The sequence below is a fragment of the Fringilla coelebs genome (genome assembly GCF_963513975.1).
Source record: "Fringilla coelebs genome assembly, chromosome: 1".
In the NCBI taxonomy this organism is placed as follows: domain Eukaryota; kingdom Metazoa; phylum Chordata; class Aves; order Passeriformes; family Fringillidae; genus Fringilla; species Fringilla coelebs.
Genome location: NC_140028.1, coordinates 121,110,137 through 121,127,195, shown reverse-complemented (window position 1 = coordinate 121,127,195; position 17,059 = coordinate 121,110,137). Strand labels below are relative to the sequence as shown.

General features: G+C 40.4%; 1 protein-coding gene across 1 annotated transcript; it reads left to right on the top strand.

Annotated features, from left to right (window-relative positions):
* Positions 1-6,632: 6,632 nt before the first annotated feature.
* On the top strand, positions 6,633-15,810 carry FAM221A (family with sequence similarity 221 member A; the record flags this gene model as incomplete). The annotated part of the gene is made up of 7 exons (XM_084206980.1): positions 6,633-6,679; positions 8,209-8,382; positions 8,845-9,035; positions 12,185-12,391; positions 13,207-13,317; positions 13,940-14,028; positions 15,748-15,810. Exons 2-7 carry the CDS (start codon positions 8,333-8,335, stop codon positions 15,808-15,810), a joined length of 711 nt encoding a protein of 236 aa, XP_084063106.1. The 5' UTR covers positions 6,633-6,679; positions 8,209-8,332.
* Positions 15,811-17,059: the final 1,249 nt, after the last annotated feature.

Here is a 17,059-nt window from a genome sequence, read left to right as displayed (position 1 = left end):
AGAAAAATAAATTTTTAATTGTACTTGTAAATGTTCCTGCATTCATTTGTTTGTAATTAAATGGTCTTGCCATTCTTGCTACACGTTCCTGCTACATATATCAGTTTCTGGATTGGAAAATTGTACATGTCTGAGTTCTAATAGTACTCTTTCTGGTATTCTTCCTTCTTAGTCACTGAGTTCTTCTGCTCTTGAAATTCTAATGCCCTGAAACTTTCCTCAGGTTAGAGGTGAGGGGGGAAAGAACTGAAAATAAAAGAACCGATTTAGATCTTTAATGGCGAAGGCTTCACTGTTTAACCTAAGAGTAAAGAAGATCTGTGCAGAACTTCTTTTGAACCTGCAGATTGACAATGTGAAGATAGATAGGTAGATAGATAGATTTATTTTTATATGCATCTGTCTGGTTTATTTCCTAGATGCTTGCTTGTTGCAAACTGAAACTTTTGCACTATAAACACATAATTCTTTTCAAATGGCAAAACTAAACTTCAGGTGTGCAGACTAAGGTAAGAAAGGGTAAGGATAGGAGAGTCTTAGCTGGCTTTGCTAGTGACAGCAGTAGTAAGAAAACGTCTGCATGTTCTAGCCTGCAGCCTCCTATATAGGACATGTGAGAGGTGTGGCAACCCTACAAAGTTAGGAGGTTGTGTAAAGAACCCAAGGGCTTGTGAAGAAAGCGTACAGAAAGCCTATAACTTAGCCCAGGTCCAAAATGTTGATAGTATCACAGCATTTGGTTGTGTTGCCAAGGCATATTTTTTCTTTCTGAGCAATATTTAAGTAGTATTTCTGCTGCAGTTTTTATGATGCAGCTGTGTATTTCCTGTTTCAGATGACATCACAAAACCTCCCAAAGTGACCTCATTCAAGTCTTGTGTGTATGGAATCTCCTTATGGTTGGTTGGTTCTTAGGCTGGATGGGGTTTGGGATATTATTTCCTTTTCTTTCTTCTCCTTCTATTCTTTAGAAGGCAGGAGGACATATAACCTCTCTTATATAAAACAACTGCTGATTTGGGGTATGGGGGAGTGTTTTGGTTTTGTTCTTGAAATCTTTTGGTAAATTAGGGGACTTGAATTTTCCCAGCTGTAATTTGCCTCATGAGTGTTTATCAGCTGATTTCACTAGGTAATTGGCAGTACTTCTGTGCTTCTGAGTGATTGCTTAATGTAGGTAGCAAAAAATGACAAGGTTCACTTCCAAACAAAAGTTCTAATGAAGAAAAATGGAAAGAGAAGAGAATATTTTGATTGCTGTCTACATAGACAGAAATAACCCAGCCCTTGAGTTCTATAACTAAATACCTGGCAGGCAAAAATCTTGGGGAAATTGTCGTTATTCGCTCATCCTTTCTGTTGCTTTTCTCATCTAAATAAATAGTTTTGAATCTCTGCATAGTAATCTTAACATAATGAAGATAGCCAAGCATTTTTTCACAACTGAAGAATGATGCTCTATTATTCTTCCTGAGCGCAACATGAAGAAAAATTGCTGAGCATTTCCACATTAAAGAACTTTTGAGATGAATGGATGGACAGACACTCCTCTGAAACACGCTGATACAGCTCTTAAGAAGCTACCTATGCACTGTTAAGATCACAGAAGTTTGCTGATCTGTTTTAAATGAAATAATTTTAGAAATACAGAAGCATGGCTCAGGATCTACAGGTTCTTGTGTGTTTAGTGTGGTGAAACATCAGTATCCTTGGCACCCAGTATTATGCATCACATATTGCACAGTTGTTTGTTTTTCCAAGTGACTGCTAAATCCTTGTTTTTAATAACACAATCATTTAAAGAAGCTGACTAGATAGATCTGAATTCTAATTAAAAATATTTGCTAATCCAGAGGTTTCCAAAACACATCATGTTTGTGATGTGTGCAAGTTGCTTTAGCAACCAAGCCCTCCTATGCAGGTACATGTTCTGGGGGTGTTTGCTACTGTCACAGCCTTTGTTCATGGGAATGCAGAAGGAGAGTAAATTTGGGTACCTCTTATCAAGAAGTTATTTACAAAAATGATTGCATAAAATTTATCATTCCAATTTATTATGTTTTCTTGAAAACCTTTTAATTCCTAAAAAGACACTGACTAATTGAATTAGCTCAATGTTTAAAACATTCTTATGTAAAATTGGTGTGGTATTTTTAAAGGTGATATAAAATGTAAATTAACAATTAATCCAAATATGACTCTCCTTACCTAGCAATTTTGCTCTTTTATAATTTTGTAGCTTACAATGATAGCATGCCACCTTCAAAGGCAAGAGCAAAATGGGAAACTTCCCTTTATAGCAGCCAAAAAGTGAATTAGAGTTCTACTATGTTTTTCACGTGTGACTGGTACTGAATGGGTATTTCACTAATCTCAGTTTGTTAGGAATCATGCACATAGGCATTTAAAAATATCCTTTAGGTTATTAAAATGAAGTCAAGTTTAAAAAAAAATTCACATTACATGCATTCATGGAATCACATCTCTTAAGCACCAGTGGCATCACATGCTGCTGAATTATCTTATCTCTAAGTGATCTTAATTACTATAACTTTCCTAACTGTTTGTCAGTACCTCCAGCAAAAACTTTCATTATTAATTGATCCTTGCTTGCACACGAGCTTCCACGTTCCCTGTGGCATTCGTCAACTTTGTCGGCTGGTGCGTAATCAGGTTCTGTTTTTCTAAAAACAAAACTGAAGGAAAACATGTTAACATTTTTAAATACTGTAAACTAGGTTTAATAATACAGAAACGAATTTTTATTGTAGGATAGTGTATGGTCATGGTTAGATGTTTATAAAAGTGAGTACTGCTTGCATTTACTTTTAAGTATATTGGGATATTGATAGCACATGTGGAGGGAGGAAACAATTTGATAGAAACTGTTTCTGTTATGCTTTATGCCTCTTCAGTTTTTCTTGTTTTCAGAAGAGCTAATCAGATAGTCAATGACCAGATCCATAGAAATAGAATGACTGATTGCTACTTCAAAATGATGACTTTAGGTTCAAAGTATTAAAACAGGTTTTTCCTAAATTAGTTATTTTTACATTTGTGAAGTGGCTATCTTCAATTTATAGATGTTTCACTGAGAATAATTTTAAGCACTTGTCAAATTTGTAAGGGTTTAAAAAAATTTAAGGGGTCACACGTTTTATTGTTAACAGAGGGTGTTGAGAGAGACTGTCAACACCCTGTGAAGCATTAAGCTGTTGCCTTTGATGTGTAGGCAGCACCTTAGGTCTCACAGAGCTGTACTGTAAGTATGTGTCCATATGTTCAACCCACTTTGATGTGTTCAGAGATCTTGGGCCAGCAGTATCCGTATGCTACATCCCAACTCCAGGAGGTAAAACATGCCATCTGGATTCCTGGTCCTTTTACTTACCTTGTGTCATGGCTTCTTCACAGCAGCAGAAAGCCTTCTTTGGGTTTTTTCCCCCTGCTATTCAAAATTATTTGGTAATTTACAAAAAAAAAATCTGTTTTGAGCAATCTTTAATGAATTTTATTTTGGTTGTCTATTAACAATTTCCTAGAATCCTAGAAGGAATTAGAGACAGGAATGGGTTTTCAAAATTCAAAATATATTCCAATACTCATGGTATGACAGTAAAAAGAGTGTTTGAGATACCTTTATTAGCTAAGAACACCATTTCTGGATTACAAAGTACTTTTATATCTGTAAAAGGATACAAAGTACCTTTTATATCTCAAGTAAGTCTACTGATCTAGTTTGGATCCAAGCAGATTTTGTGGGGGTCTTATTAGCACTGGGTGCTAATAAACTGAACAATGTCTGTATTGCAAAACACTTACTGTGATGAAATCCAGGGGAAAAATCCTCTATTTTTTTGATGGGAAGTAGTCCATAAGACAGATGCCTCACAAAAAAATGATTTGATTTCCTACTCTCAATAAGTTCTCACTGCCTATTCATGTATAAACACTGACTTGAGTGTCATGTAGACTAACATTTGTACCCCTCACTGAAAGCTGCCTTATTATGAAACCTGGTTCTTCTCTCTGAACCCAAGCTGTATTTCAGGGGACTGTTTTTAACAAAGATCTTGCACAGATGAGGCACATCAACCCATGACACAGGAGCTCTGCTCATTCTGTGTGAACCAGGCTTGCCACCCCCACACCTCCCCCTTTATCGGCAGTGCAGGGATCTCTGGCACCAGCAAAATGTGCATACAGATGAGGTATCTCAGAGATCTTCCGTTTTGTGCGGCTCCTCTGGAGCAGTGTGTTCCTCAGGATGCTCAAACTCTTTCTGCAGAGCTTCTAATCCTGATTTCAAGGTCCCCTTTCCCCCATCTGTTTCTTTTTTGAAATTTTGGTCAGGACTTCCCTGACTTTTCCCTGACAATCCTGGGGGTTTTTGTGTGATGTTATTTTCTTCCACTAGCTTACTTGAAGATGTATTGAGTGCAGCGGGGACTTGCTCCCCTATGTTTTTGCCATTGAGGGTGACCTGTTTGTGTTCAGATCTCAGTGGGACAGAATGTGTGTGTTGTGTTGCAGTGCTGCCTGCTCTGCTGAAACTTCTTATACATGTGGCATAGCCACAGGACAAATGCCCAGACCATATGCCCTATCACCTTATTTGGATGCTGAGAGTGTCCCTGTTGTTTCATCTCCTTCTGGGGGATGTTTTGGCAAAACATTGCCATGGTCCTTGTGACATTCCTCTTCACCACCTTCTGCTGCATTGCTGGTGGCTTGGCCAGTTCAAAACGATGTGGAAATTTCCCTGAATTGCTGTACTTTTCCTTTTCCTTTTCTCCTTTTCTCCTTTTCTCCTTTTCTCCTTTTCTCCTTTTCCTTTTTTCCTTTCCTTTTCCTTTCTTTCCCTTTCCCTTTCCCTTTCCCTTTCCCTTTCCCTTTCCCTTTCCCTTTCCCTTTCCCTTTCCCTTTCCCTTTCCTTTTTTTTTCCTCCAGGGAAGTATCATTGTATGGTATGGAAAAAGCCTTTCCTCTTGGATCTCAGTTTGACAGTCTGAAGGCTCATAGGTTACGCTGGCAGGCAGAGCACAATTAAAATACCAATTTCCTAAAGCTTGGATAAGGAAAACATACTGCATTTTTTTCTTCACGCATTTGATCATTTAGTGGCCAGTCTGTTTGTATCAAGGGGAAGCAGTCAATTTACACAGAGAATGCAGCGTCAGAAATAGCAGCCTGTGGTGGATTCACTAAAAACACGTTGGAGTTGTTCCAATATGGTTACATTGATTGTGGCATATGGAGAGGAATTGGGACTTGCAGGTTGCCAGTCTAAGAACCATCTTTGGTTAGGAATGTTTCCCAAATTTGGCCTCCTGTAGTCTTGAACTACGAGCAAAACATATTTTCTAATGGAACGTACATTTTATTTTGTAAAGGAAGAGGATTTGGTGACAAGCCAAAACCACCCCTCACCTGCCCACCAGAAAAGTGGTGGTCTAAACAGCAGCAGCAGAGGGCAATGTGGGCGCAGGGCAGGCGCTGGGAGGGCTTGGGTGCTGTGCTGTGTGGCTGGTGGCACCCAAAACTGTGGGGGCCCTTCTGCACCTATGGGTGTGTGGGGCTGTGCCCAGGCACTGCTGCTCAGGGAGTGTGTCTATCCCAAGGGGCACGGGGGGTGACTGCCTTCCCAGAGTGTGTGCACACACCCTGTGTGTCCTGTGCTTGATATCAAGCCCCTCAAGATTTGAATCAAACTTTGCAATTTTTTTCGTTGTTAATCAGTAGCCATAGCTGGACAGTTATGTTGAGCAATTGCATTGTGAACATTGTACTGGCTAATTTTTTGTTTTAAGGAAAAGAGAAGGCAATTCCAAGATAAATGGACTGTCTGGATGAGAGCCACCAGGAGTGAAGCCAGCAGAACTGAGCAGTAACTGCGGGAAAGGGAGTTCCAGCTGTGGGCGATCACGACCACCTTCTCAAAAGACACCCCAGACTCAAATGGGCAGAACTGTGCCTGTGTACTAATTAGCGTGACAAGCGAGAGGTATGACTAGCAAATAGGGGGCTGAATACTAATTAGTAGAAAAATCGCGCAATTTGCAGCCAATGAATGCCGATGTCTTTGTTAAAAACGTAATTAATAGTGTAAAGTTTTGATGACCTAGCCTTTTGTGGGTTACCACCTAGCTCCCTGCTCTGCGCATGAAACAAAGCTGCACCTCGCCCCGCTGCGCGCCCGGTAACGACAACACCGCGGCCGGGACAACACCCGGCGAGGGGCTGGCCGTGCCCGGGGGCTGGCCGTGCCCTCGGAGCTGGCCGTGGCCGGGGACTGGCCGTGCCCGGGGGCTGCCGGTGCCCACGGGCCCCGTACACGCCTCCCGCACCCGCCCGTTCCTCAGCCGCCGTGCGGAGCGTGCTGCGGCCAGCCGCCCGCCTGCGCCTGCCTCCGGGAGTCTCCCGCCTTCCCCCGCCTGTCCCATTCCGCCCCCCACCTCTCTCCTGCCTGTCCCCCGCCTGTCCCCTGCCTTTCCTCGGCCTGTACCCCGCCTTTGCTCCGCCTGCCCCGGTGCCTCCCGCCTGCCGCTCTCCGTGCGCGGGCGCCGCCCGGCACGGCCGGGCCCTGCCCGTTCCCAGGACCTGCCCCGGGCGGCCCGGCGGGCACGGAGCGGCTGCAGGTGGATGCGCAGGCCCTGGAGGAGTACGCGGAGTACCGGCGGTGAGCGCACAGGGGCGCGCTGGGGTCGCTGGGGCGGCGGGCGGGCGTTTCCAGCCGTGTCGCATCCCCTGCAGCCGGCCCGCGGCCCGGCGTTCCTCCCGGAGGGATGCCCGCCTCCGGCCCTCCTAAATTGGCTGCTTCGGGGTGTGCATGCACCGCCCGCCGTTCACGGTCGCAGTCGGAGGTGCCGTGGCTGGTGTGCCCCGGTGGGGACGCTCTGCAAGCGTTGGCTGTCAGCGGTGAAGTCACGCATCGTCCCTCGCATCCAGGGCAGCGTGAGATGTGCTGTGACACGCCATCTGGTCTACCAGTGGCATCCCTGGCCACGGCAGGGGCGCTGGAATTAGGTGGTCTTTAAAGGTCCCGTCCAACCCAAACCATTGCTTGGTAATCTGCCAGCCGTACTGCTCTTTCAGGGTACAAGGAATTCTGTGCATCGTGAGTTCCAAATTTTGCATTGTATAAATCCCTTACACTGCTGCGTGTCTTCGCTAGTCTTGTCAGCGGTTCTCTCGAAAGGCTGAACAAAAATAAACGCAGTCGTTGTGCTGAGATGAGATCTTAATTTAGTTTAGGAAAACCTTGAGTAAAACACCAGAGGAAGGCACGGTGGTATTTCTTATGTAAGATGTGCAGTGACTCAGTAGGTGTTGGCTGGGTTGACATGCAAATGATAGCATTGTGTTGGCACATTATTCTGGTGCTGTACAGTGCTGGCAGTGCACAAATCCACAGAATATCTGACAAAGAATCACTCGTTTAGCATATTTTAGCATATCCAAAAAATAATAACTGAAATGTTTACAGACATTAATAAAATCACTTTTAGCACAGGTAAGTGCTGCAGTTAAGTCTCAATTGTATTTTACATATTTTATTTATTGCCCTTAATTATTTCCATAAATGCAGAATTTGGATGCTGCTCCAGAGTTCCAGCTATTCAGTGACCTTGAATTTGAACATAATGATAGCTTAATTGAGGGATACAGCCCCCACTAATTTCAGCTACAGAAACTAGCATAGTCTTCTAGCAAATCAGAAGACAACTTGGATGTGATGTTTGTTACCTTGAAGGCAGTGGGGTTACCTGCTTGCAGCTGAATACTCAGACTAGACTAAGATTAATCTTCTGATACAGGTTTGCTGTACAGTTGGGTGTAGATGTGACTTGCCAGAGGTCAGTCGAGAAGTCTGAGGCAGAGCTGGCTGGTTACATGACCCTTGATGCTCATTGCTTTTTTTTTTCTCTAAAAGAACTCCTGGTAGCTTGCTGTGTTAATTTTTTCCTTCACTCTTAGAACTGGTTTTCAGTCCATCAGAGCAAATTTTTTAAAAGTACATTATTCAAAATTTACTCTCTAAGAATCAGCTATAGTTCTGTTAAATTGATAGGAGAGTAATATGAAATACAAGATTTGTTTTGCATTTACAGAAAAAGTTCTGTTATATATCTTTTTTTTTAAAAGTCTGAGAAATCTACTTTTATTGTCTTCATTTTCTTATGGTTTTTTTTTATACCACGCATACAGAATTGTAGGTGATGATGATGGAGGAAAGCTCTTTACTCCTAAGGAATACGAGGAGTACAAAAGAAAAGTGTTACCAGCTCGGCTACAGAACAGGTTGTATGTGAGCTGGAGATCACCAACTGGCATGGACTGTAAGCTTGTGGGACCAGAGACACTGTGCTTTTGCACTCACCGGTGGGTAGCTTCCCTCCTTTTACACTTCAGTCTTTTTAAAAACCAGGAAAATGTGAAGTATTCCCAGGCACATTACAGTAGCACATTGGCAAATTTATTTAAGGTTTAAGGGTTGAGAAAATTAGGTTTTAAATAGTAAAAGCTGTTTGTAAATGCAAATATCAATATATTTTTGAAACCAAAATGATTTTCTAGTCTCAATAAATTCAGCTGCAAGGCATGAGTTAACGTAGATCAGATTGATCCTGGTTGTGCTCTCAGTGAAACAAGGAAATGTGATATTTATGTAATGATGTAATACCACCTGCTAATATGCATTTAATTGACATTTCAACATTAAGAGTAAATAGTACAATTAAAGCTACTTCAAAACTAAACTTGTGAAGCAAATAGTAAACCTTTCAGGTAGTTTTCTGATAAATACCGGCAAAGTTATGAAAGTCATTACTTTTCCTGTTTCAGGTACAAACAACACAAAACAGACTACGAGGTGCTTCCCGAGGAGCGCCCTATCAGTGTGCCTTGCAGAGTGAAGGGTTGCCCGTGCCGGTCCTACCAGTTTGTGCCCCTGAACGGCACCCAGCCCGTCCGCTGCCGCTGCAAACACTTCCCCGAGCAGCACAGCGCAGCGCCCGGCTTCCCCTGCCACTCCTGTAAGTCACCGCTGCCCTGGCGGCGCTCCCGGCCGGGAAACCCGGCAGGAACAGCGCGAGAGGGATGTGCGCTGCCCTTGTCACTGCTGGGAAAATTAATGCACAAACACCAGAGCTTTATGTCCAAAATGGAGAGAGAGAAGTCCTTTCTTGGCTTTATTCGAATAAAGGGAGAGGCCATGGGGCATTCCTCTGGGATCTTCAGAATTTTTATCCCCTTTTTATCCTAATTTCCCGGCCTCATTTCCCTTCTCTCTTTCCCCATTGGCTGAGGCATTTGAGAGGTACAGACTCCCCCACACGCCTGATACTGAAGATTTCCCTCTAATGTATAACGCTCCCTTTTAATTTTTAATTCTTAGGGAATTTAGGGGTTTTTCTTCCCCATTGTTTCTTTCATCTCTCAATGTCTAATTTCGTTTATCAGCAAACCTAAAGTTTATTTGTAAAAGCAAATCTCTTTTTCCATTTATCAATCAGTGGAATCCTTCCCATTGTTTCTTTTATCTCCCAGTGCTAGTTTATCTATCAACAGACCCCCAGCTTGTTTGTAAAGGCAAATCCGCTATTCCTCTCATGACCAATGTGTGTTTTCATCCTCAAGAAAGGATGAGAAGTGGGAAGGAAGACATCACCTTTTGCACAGGAGGATTTAGAACAACATCCTTAGTTTTGCCAGGTCCTGTGAAGGAGTTTAAATCTCTGAATGATTCAAATAAGTGCTTCTGGAGACAGATGCCTGAAGATAGACAGTATGAAAGCACCCTGTTAGCAGTTTGTCACTTCAGCTATATGCACGTACCTTTTCTACCTGAACTTGGTAGTTTGGGAGGGAAGAGTGTTGATCTCCATTCCTCTATTGCCTAGCTGACTTGACAATTAATATATTTTTATATCTTTTCTCAAGTCAACAGGAAGTAGTACTCTGTTCCCAAATAATTCTATTGCCAGCACTCTAACGAAGTGGTTCATGACCATAGAGATTGTGGGTCTAGAAATGCAAATGGGAATGGAGTTTCAGCAAGATCTTAGAGAAGGGATGAAGAGGAAGCTTTTTGCTACAGTTGTTTGAGGTTAATGTTATGAAACAACAGTAATTATTAACCACAGGAAATAAATAATGCATAAAGATGTCTTAGTTTGAAACATTAAATCACATAAGATGAAGACTTTTTTTTGCTGGAGTTCTGTACTGGTATTAAATTTCTTTCATGGAATGTCTCTATTTTGTACAGAAAAAAAGTGCAAACAACTCTTGCTGGTTGAGAATCCTATACCACAGAATAAACCATAAAATATCTACATGACAGCCTTTCAAGAATTTGCACTAAGTAATGTGAAAATCTTAGATGTGCAGCTGGATAATTCAGACTGAATCCATAGAACACAGTGTTTTCAATATTAATATATACAATGCCCTATGCTTTGTGTTGCTCAAAAATACCAGACACTTCTGAGGGCTTCACAGATTTCGCAGTGAAGTGCCAAGATTTCTTCTATTTTGGATTTTTTTTTGTTTAAATATAATGGTATTAGTCTTGTCCAGTGTTGATAAATCTAAGATGATAAACAAGTTATAATGGAAAAACTTAACTGCTTGGTGCTCTGTATATGTTGCACATACTGAATTCTGTGTCTAAACATAGAGTTCTGTTACTGAGGAGTGCTCAAAATAATATGAAATAACCTTTAACATTTTCAAGAATGTGATCAACATATTATGAAATACTTGAAATTTTTCATGGTGCTCCACAAAATGAACTGTGAGCTGGGAGCAGGGTGATTTGTAGAATGAAATATTTGCAACATCACTTCCTCAATTTCTTGGTCACATCATTGCTCCAGAGGGGCTTTGATGACAACTTTAGATGTAGCTAGGGCAGACAGGTCACTTTACCCTGTTTCTGAATGTCACATAACATTTGTATAACTACTTCAATTCCATCCTGTGGCTGTGTTAGCTTAAAAAACCCCTGAAAGTCAGTCTAATGGTACTCCTGTGTTGAACCCATTTTATTGCTTCCACAATCTCTATTTTCTCTATTCCACAGTCTCTGAGAAAATGCTCTCTATTTCACAGTCTCTAAGAAAATTTTGCTAATTTTAAAAAGATATTTAAATTGTGATTTGTGTAATAAATTGTGGTATGAAGTTTCTTAGCCCTGCAACACTGATACGTGCTATACACCTTTGGAAGGAATGCTGCCAAAATGCTGCCAGGTTGTCAGCTTTACCCAGTGTCAGAACTTTTTTTTTCATTTGTTGTAAGTGGATGGAGAGGCATGAAATGAATATTAAAAATCAGATTGGTTCAGGAGAATCGATGGGTCGCGCTCATACTGCTGCTGCTCCCAGGAGTGGCACGGAGAAAGAGGAAGAGTGGAGCTTTTCCCACTGGTCTGCAGGTAGAGCTGGGTCTTCCATCCTTAGGATTTGGTCGGACATTCGGGGTCCTCTTTCTAGCTGACATCTTCTTTGGTTAGGGTGAAAGGTAAAAAGGGTCTTAGCAGACACTGGATACTGTTCCTCACCTCTAGACATCACTTTGATCTCTTAATTCCATGGTGGCTCGTTTTTTTTAGGGGTTTTTCCTGCTAGGTTTGGTGAGGGGTTTCCTCATTTGCATGCCAACCCCATTGTCCCCTCCTCCCTGCAGTCCCTGGTGTCATCCCCCAGGAAGCAGCAGGGTGATATGTGACAAAAGAGGGATTTCTAACCATCAACAACAGGTAATTAAAGAAAAATTATTAACAACAGGTGATTACAACATGAAATTATTAACAACAAATAGTTAGAACTCCAACTTGGCAGCCATTGGTTTAACTTGTGAACTCTGCAACCTTTAAAAAAATGGACAACTTTTCTACTCATAAAAAGGCATGTTGCTAATGACAATGAACACAAGCTGCAACATAGGAAATGCAATTAGATATCAGAAAAGAAATTTCTGATCCAGCATTGGTCCAGGCTGCTCAGAGAAGTGGAATCTCCATCCTCAGAGGTGCTTGAAACTTGGCTCAGTAAGATCCTGTGACTGGATGGCCCTCATGATCTAATCCCAGGAGTCACCCTTTCTCTTTTATACAGCCCTTTCACACAGCTGGATGCTGAAATCCCATCACCAACTCACTCATTGATTTGTTTCTCAGGTTCCAAGTGTTCAGGCTTTCATAGCAGCTTTACCTGCGCGTGTGGTCAGCCAGCATACGCTCACGAAACAGTTGTGGAAACCAAAGAGGAGCGCTTAGCCCAAGGAAAGCCAGTGGGGCAGGATGTTCCTTATGCTGCCATGGGAGGACTGACTGGTTTTAGCTCTCTAGCAGAAGGCTACATGAGGCTTGATGACAGTGGAATAGGTATGTGCAGCTGAAATTTTAATTGTCCACCTAAGTTTTGAAAAGTACTAAATCAAAATAGACTTTCAAAGTTTGAAGGCAGGTTGGATGAAGAGAAGTAGAACTGCAGAAAGACTGTTCCTTTCCAGCTGTCCTCAAGGTTTTAAGGGATCACATTTTCCTACTCACTGTAGTGAGTTGATAAAAAAATTCATTTTCAAAAATTCTGGTATTCAACCCGATTGCTTCTGCATGAAATGCAACATATCCTTTAGAGAGAACCTCTAACTTCTAATACTTCCTGTAACCTAGTACTTCCATGTTCTATTTATGTTAGTCCTTTAGCCTAATACTGCCCAGGTATTTGTTGGTTATATATTCACAGCATTTTTGTTTCCAAACTCAAAGATTAATAGCTGTTCAGCATAAAAAATAAGAGGTAGAATTGGTAGAACTTTTTAACAGACATGTTAGTTGGTCTCAATACTTTTTCTGCTCTGTAATTTTGTGTCACTTAGTAATGCACATGTTTTGTCCCGAAATACTGTTTTGTCTATTATTGCCACATACCCATTATTTATTTTTTAAATTCTGATCTGGATTCCTGGATTTTTCTGAAGTTTAGAAACTAAAGCATTACTGTAGTAATTGAAGAAACAAAGCTGTTCAATGCTTTTGAAGTCATCCTTGTAGTGCTTTTGTTAACTCCAGTTTATGGGGTCTGCAGCTGAGAGTTGCAGATATGAATCTGTAACCTTGTTTTGACCCCAGCATGTGTATTAGGACTGTATCTCCTGGAGTTAATTATTGTTTCCATTCACCTTATTTTCTGACAGGTGCTCCTTCTGCTGAACTTTTAGAAGCCCCCATTACTAGCATGGACCATCCATTTCTAAAAGCATTTCAGGGGCCTTCGAGTTCCGCTCAGTCCATGCCACAAATAGCAGGTGATGTATAAGTAGGATAACACTGTTGTAGAAGAAGAACTTAATATATAATTAATTGATTTTATTAATGATCTGAAGGATGCTCAGGGCATTAAAATGAATATTGAAGCTTTGCTATGTGGTTAGTACAACATTCATGTACTTCAAACGCTTAGAATAACTTAACACTTGTTATTTTTTTTTTAGTGCTTGTTATCTTATCCATCAATGGTGTCATGTATTCATTGGATCAGTTTTTAAAATTCTTAATTCCTCCTAGAAACTCATCATATCTGAATGGGTTGTACATATTCAGCACAATCCTCTGAAACTGCCTTCTGCCAGAAAGCTTTTTCTATGTGGAATTATGGATCACTTACACTTATTTTATGTCCCTTATTTAGTACAGAAATGTACCAATTAATGTAACAGTTGAACTCCTTTAAAACAAAAAATTTCTAGTTGGTGCAAGCCTAGACTAAAAAGGTTTCTCTTTGGTCCCAAATGCTGGGTTTTGCACTTGCCTATAAAGGTGAGTTCCCATTTTAAATGGGTTTTGCCAAACATAAAGCATAACTAATGGAATAGCAAGTATCATTTATAAAAAAGGAGCTTTGTTTTCTGTTTATGTTTTGTTTTTCAGGTAGCTCAAGTGCCACAGGGCAAGTTTCTCACAGAAAACAATCAGAAGCTGATGACATGGCTTACTTTGAAAAGCGCTATCAAGAGCGGGCAAGTTATTACATTTATTGCTTAATTTAAATACACTTTCACAAGAGGATATCTAAACCCCATAAATATATAATTTAACTGGCATATAAATGCATTATATAATTCCTTCTCAATTGCTGAGAAAGCTAGCTTCTTAACATAAATTTTAAAATACAGTTATGAGCTACTACAGGATTTCAGAGGTTGGTCATGTGTAGGATGGCATTTACCTTAACCAAGCAGATTTTAATTGAGGTAACACTGTTATAGAAAACCAAAACATTTTACTATGTGACAGAAAGAAACAACAACACAGAGTCACAGAAACTCCCCTGAGACATTTAGGACTATGTGCTTGCTACCTCACTTATAAAATTTTATAATGTTCTTTTTTTTTTGCCTTTTTTTTTTAATTATTGTCTGTTTAAATTTGGCTAAATTTGGTCTGTCTTTCTCAGATGATCTGTATCACTCACTTAGAGGTGCCTCCTCCACCACACTATCTTTAGTTTAAATGCCCTGTGGTTAGGTTATTCATATGTTTAAACACCAATTCTTTTCTCACATTAGCCCTGTAGCTCCATCATCTCAGCTGAAGTATGTCTCAACTGTTTATGAATTCTTTTGTAAATCCATGTTGCATAATTAAGTTTTAAAATCTAAACTGTTTTGCTATTTTGCTTGCTGGCTCACAACAAGGTTTTTGTTAAGGAGAAAGCTGTGCTAGCTTTGTGAAATTCAAAATAGTTTTTTTTATTTTGTAAATCATCAGAAAATATGGACAGCTGTTACAAATATTACATTGGTTCATAGAAAACATCAAATTCAAATTTCTCTGTTTATTTTTCCCCCGGAGATTTAATTTTCTTTGCAAAAGGCAATAGGAATTTTACATAAAAACCTCAAGCCTCCAAAGGGAGAAAAGTGTTTTAAAATGCATTTTTGTGTAGACCAACAACATTTCCTTAACAGTGAGTTCATCTGCAGACATCCCAATGAGGTCTTGTTTCCATTTGGTATTATTTTATCATGGGGAAAAGCATGTTAATTCTTTCTTTCTAGCATTTTAAATAGCAGTGTATGTGTTAGATGCAGAAGTCTCCACATCGCTTTTATATAATTGCTCTAAATATGATTTCATATTTACATATTTAGTGTAACAGTACTTGAGAAAAATCGTAGCTTCTAAAACCAAGATATATTTGTTTGGATAAATAGTCTTATTATGATATGACAGTGTGAAGACAGTATGTGTTCATAAATTTTACAATGCTACAAGACCCTGTTGTGTAGAAAAAATCTTCCAGGAGGAAGTCATGGCCTTGTGGGTCAGCAGGGAGGCTCGAGGTGAAGGTTCAGCACCATTCCTGCGTGGTTTTATGTGTGCTGGTTCATCTAACTGCAATAAAACCGCTCCCCCTTTCATTGACATGGAGATAAACCCTGGACATTCCTGGGACGCACTGGCCTTGAGGGATGCTCAAACACCTAAACTACCATTAGCAGAGATAAGGCAGCCTGGTTTCAGCAGGGGAGGAGCTGCAGCTCCATGGAAGTGCTCCTTTGTCTTGCGGTGCAAACGTGAGCAGTGCTGGGTTGGGATAATAATGCTGTGTACCTTTCTCCACTGCATGTACCACCCTGGCAAATTTGTGGCTGGATGTCGACATTTAATATTGCTTTGTTACCTGATTTGCAAACCAGGGTTTGAACCACTGCTGCTGTCTTTTTTTGTTACAGCTGAAAATGGAGAAGGCTGCTAAACGGAAAGAGAGGAATCCAGCGCCATCAAAGAAGCCATGAGATTAATAAATAAATATTTATTATTTGGCACACTTTTCCTTATTGCCTTGAGTGTTTTTCTCTGTGCCTACCCACATAACTGTATTTATACATTTATTTATTCTGTTGTTTTGCTCCTTTGCTGAAATTAATTTTCAATTATCTCGTAATAAAATCGGTTCTTTAATCAATGTGTTTCTAATCTCCAGAACTGTTACACAGATATTTCTTTGAAAATTGAGAAGCATATTTAGAGAGTTGCAGGTCTGAGGGTTTAAACTCTGAGAGTTTAAGGTCTGAGAGAATAACCTTGTATTTAAATATTAGGTTGTAGGAGGGCAAAGAAAAGATATATCTTAGAGTTTTATGAAACATTTTCTTTATTTGTAGGGTTCTTTAAACTCATCTTCATTATGGATTTTATGTGGTGAGATTTGTTCTGTTAATATTGACATTTTAATATTTTCTTTAATTCTTTTTCCCTTTTCTGTTGTTTTCATCTCCTTGACATAAAACTCAAACCTACCCTTTTTCTCTCACACTTCTGTAGGCTCTGTTCTTGGCATCATATAATTTTTTTAAAAAATATGGCATTCTGTACACTTGCAAACCCATTTCCACACCTATGAGCTACTTGAAGGGATCTTGCTTGTATACTTTATCCCAGATTTCTCTGCTGCAGATTTCTCCCAATTCTGTTAGTCTGTTACTGTCCATAACAATTATTACACTACAATTCTGAAAACCTTAAGTGGAAATGGATATGTTATTTATTGCAATAATTACATGCTGTTTGGGACAAATTTCTTTATCCAAGAGATTCATTATGTCTAATCCAACACAGACTGAATCTTTTGTATTCTTTGTCCGTATTCACAGCTGTGGCAACATGTGTTGTATTAAAGGTAGTGGAGAGGAAAATATAAAATTTAGTGAATGTGGGGTGGTTTAGTTCTGCAAAGCATCACAGCACAAACTTGGCACAGAATAACTGGCAGAGAGTGCAGCTTAGGAGGCAAAAGCAGGGCCTGAGTTAACTGATTGTGCTTTGAGAACAGAGAGGTGTAAGTCAGTTTGTTCTTAAAAGTACCTGGAGGTGTCTCTTGGACACCTTTGGAGGCTTTACAGGAGGTGTGTGTACTGAGACTTTACAGCAAGAATTGGGAGAAGCCTACAGAGCTTTGTTTCCCATTGGAGAGAATGCCTCCATGTGCCTGATGGGCAAAGGAAAAGAGGTGAGTTTGAAGGCAGTTACTGCAGGGCAGCTTGG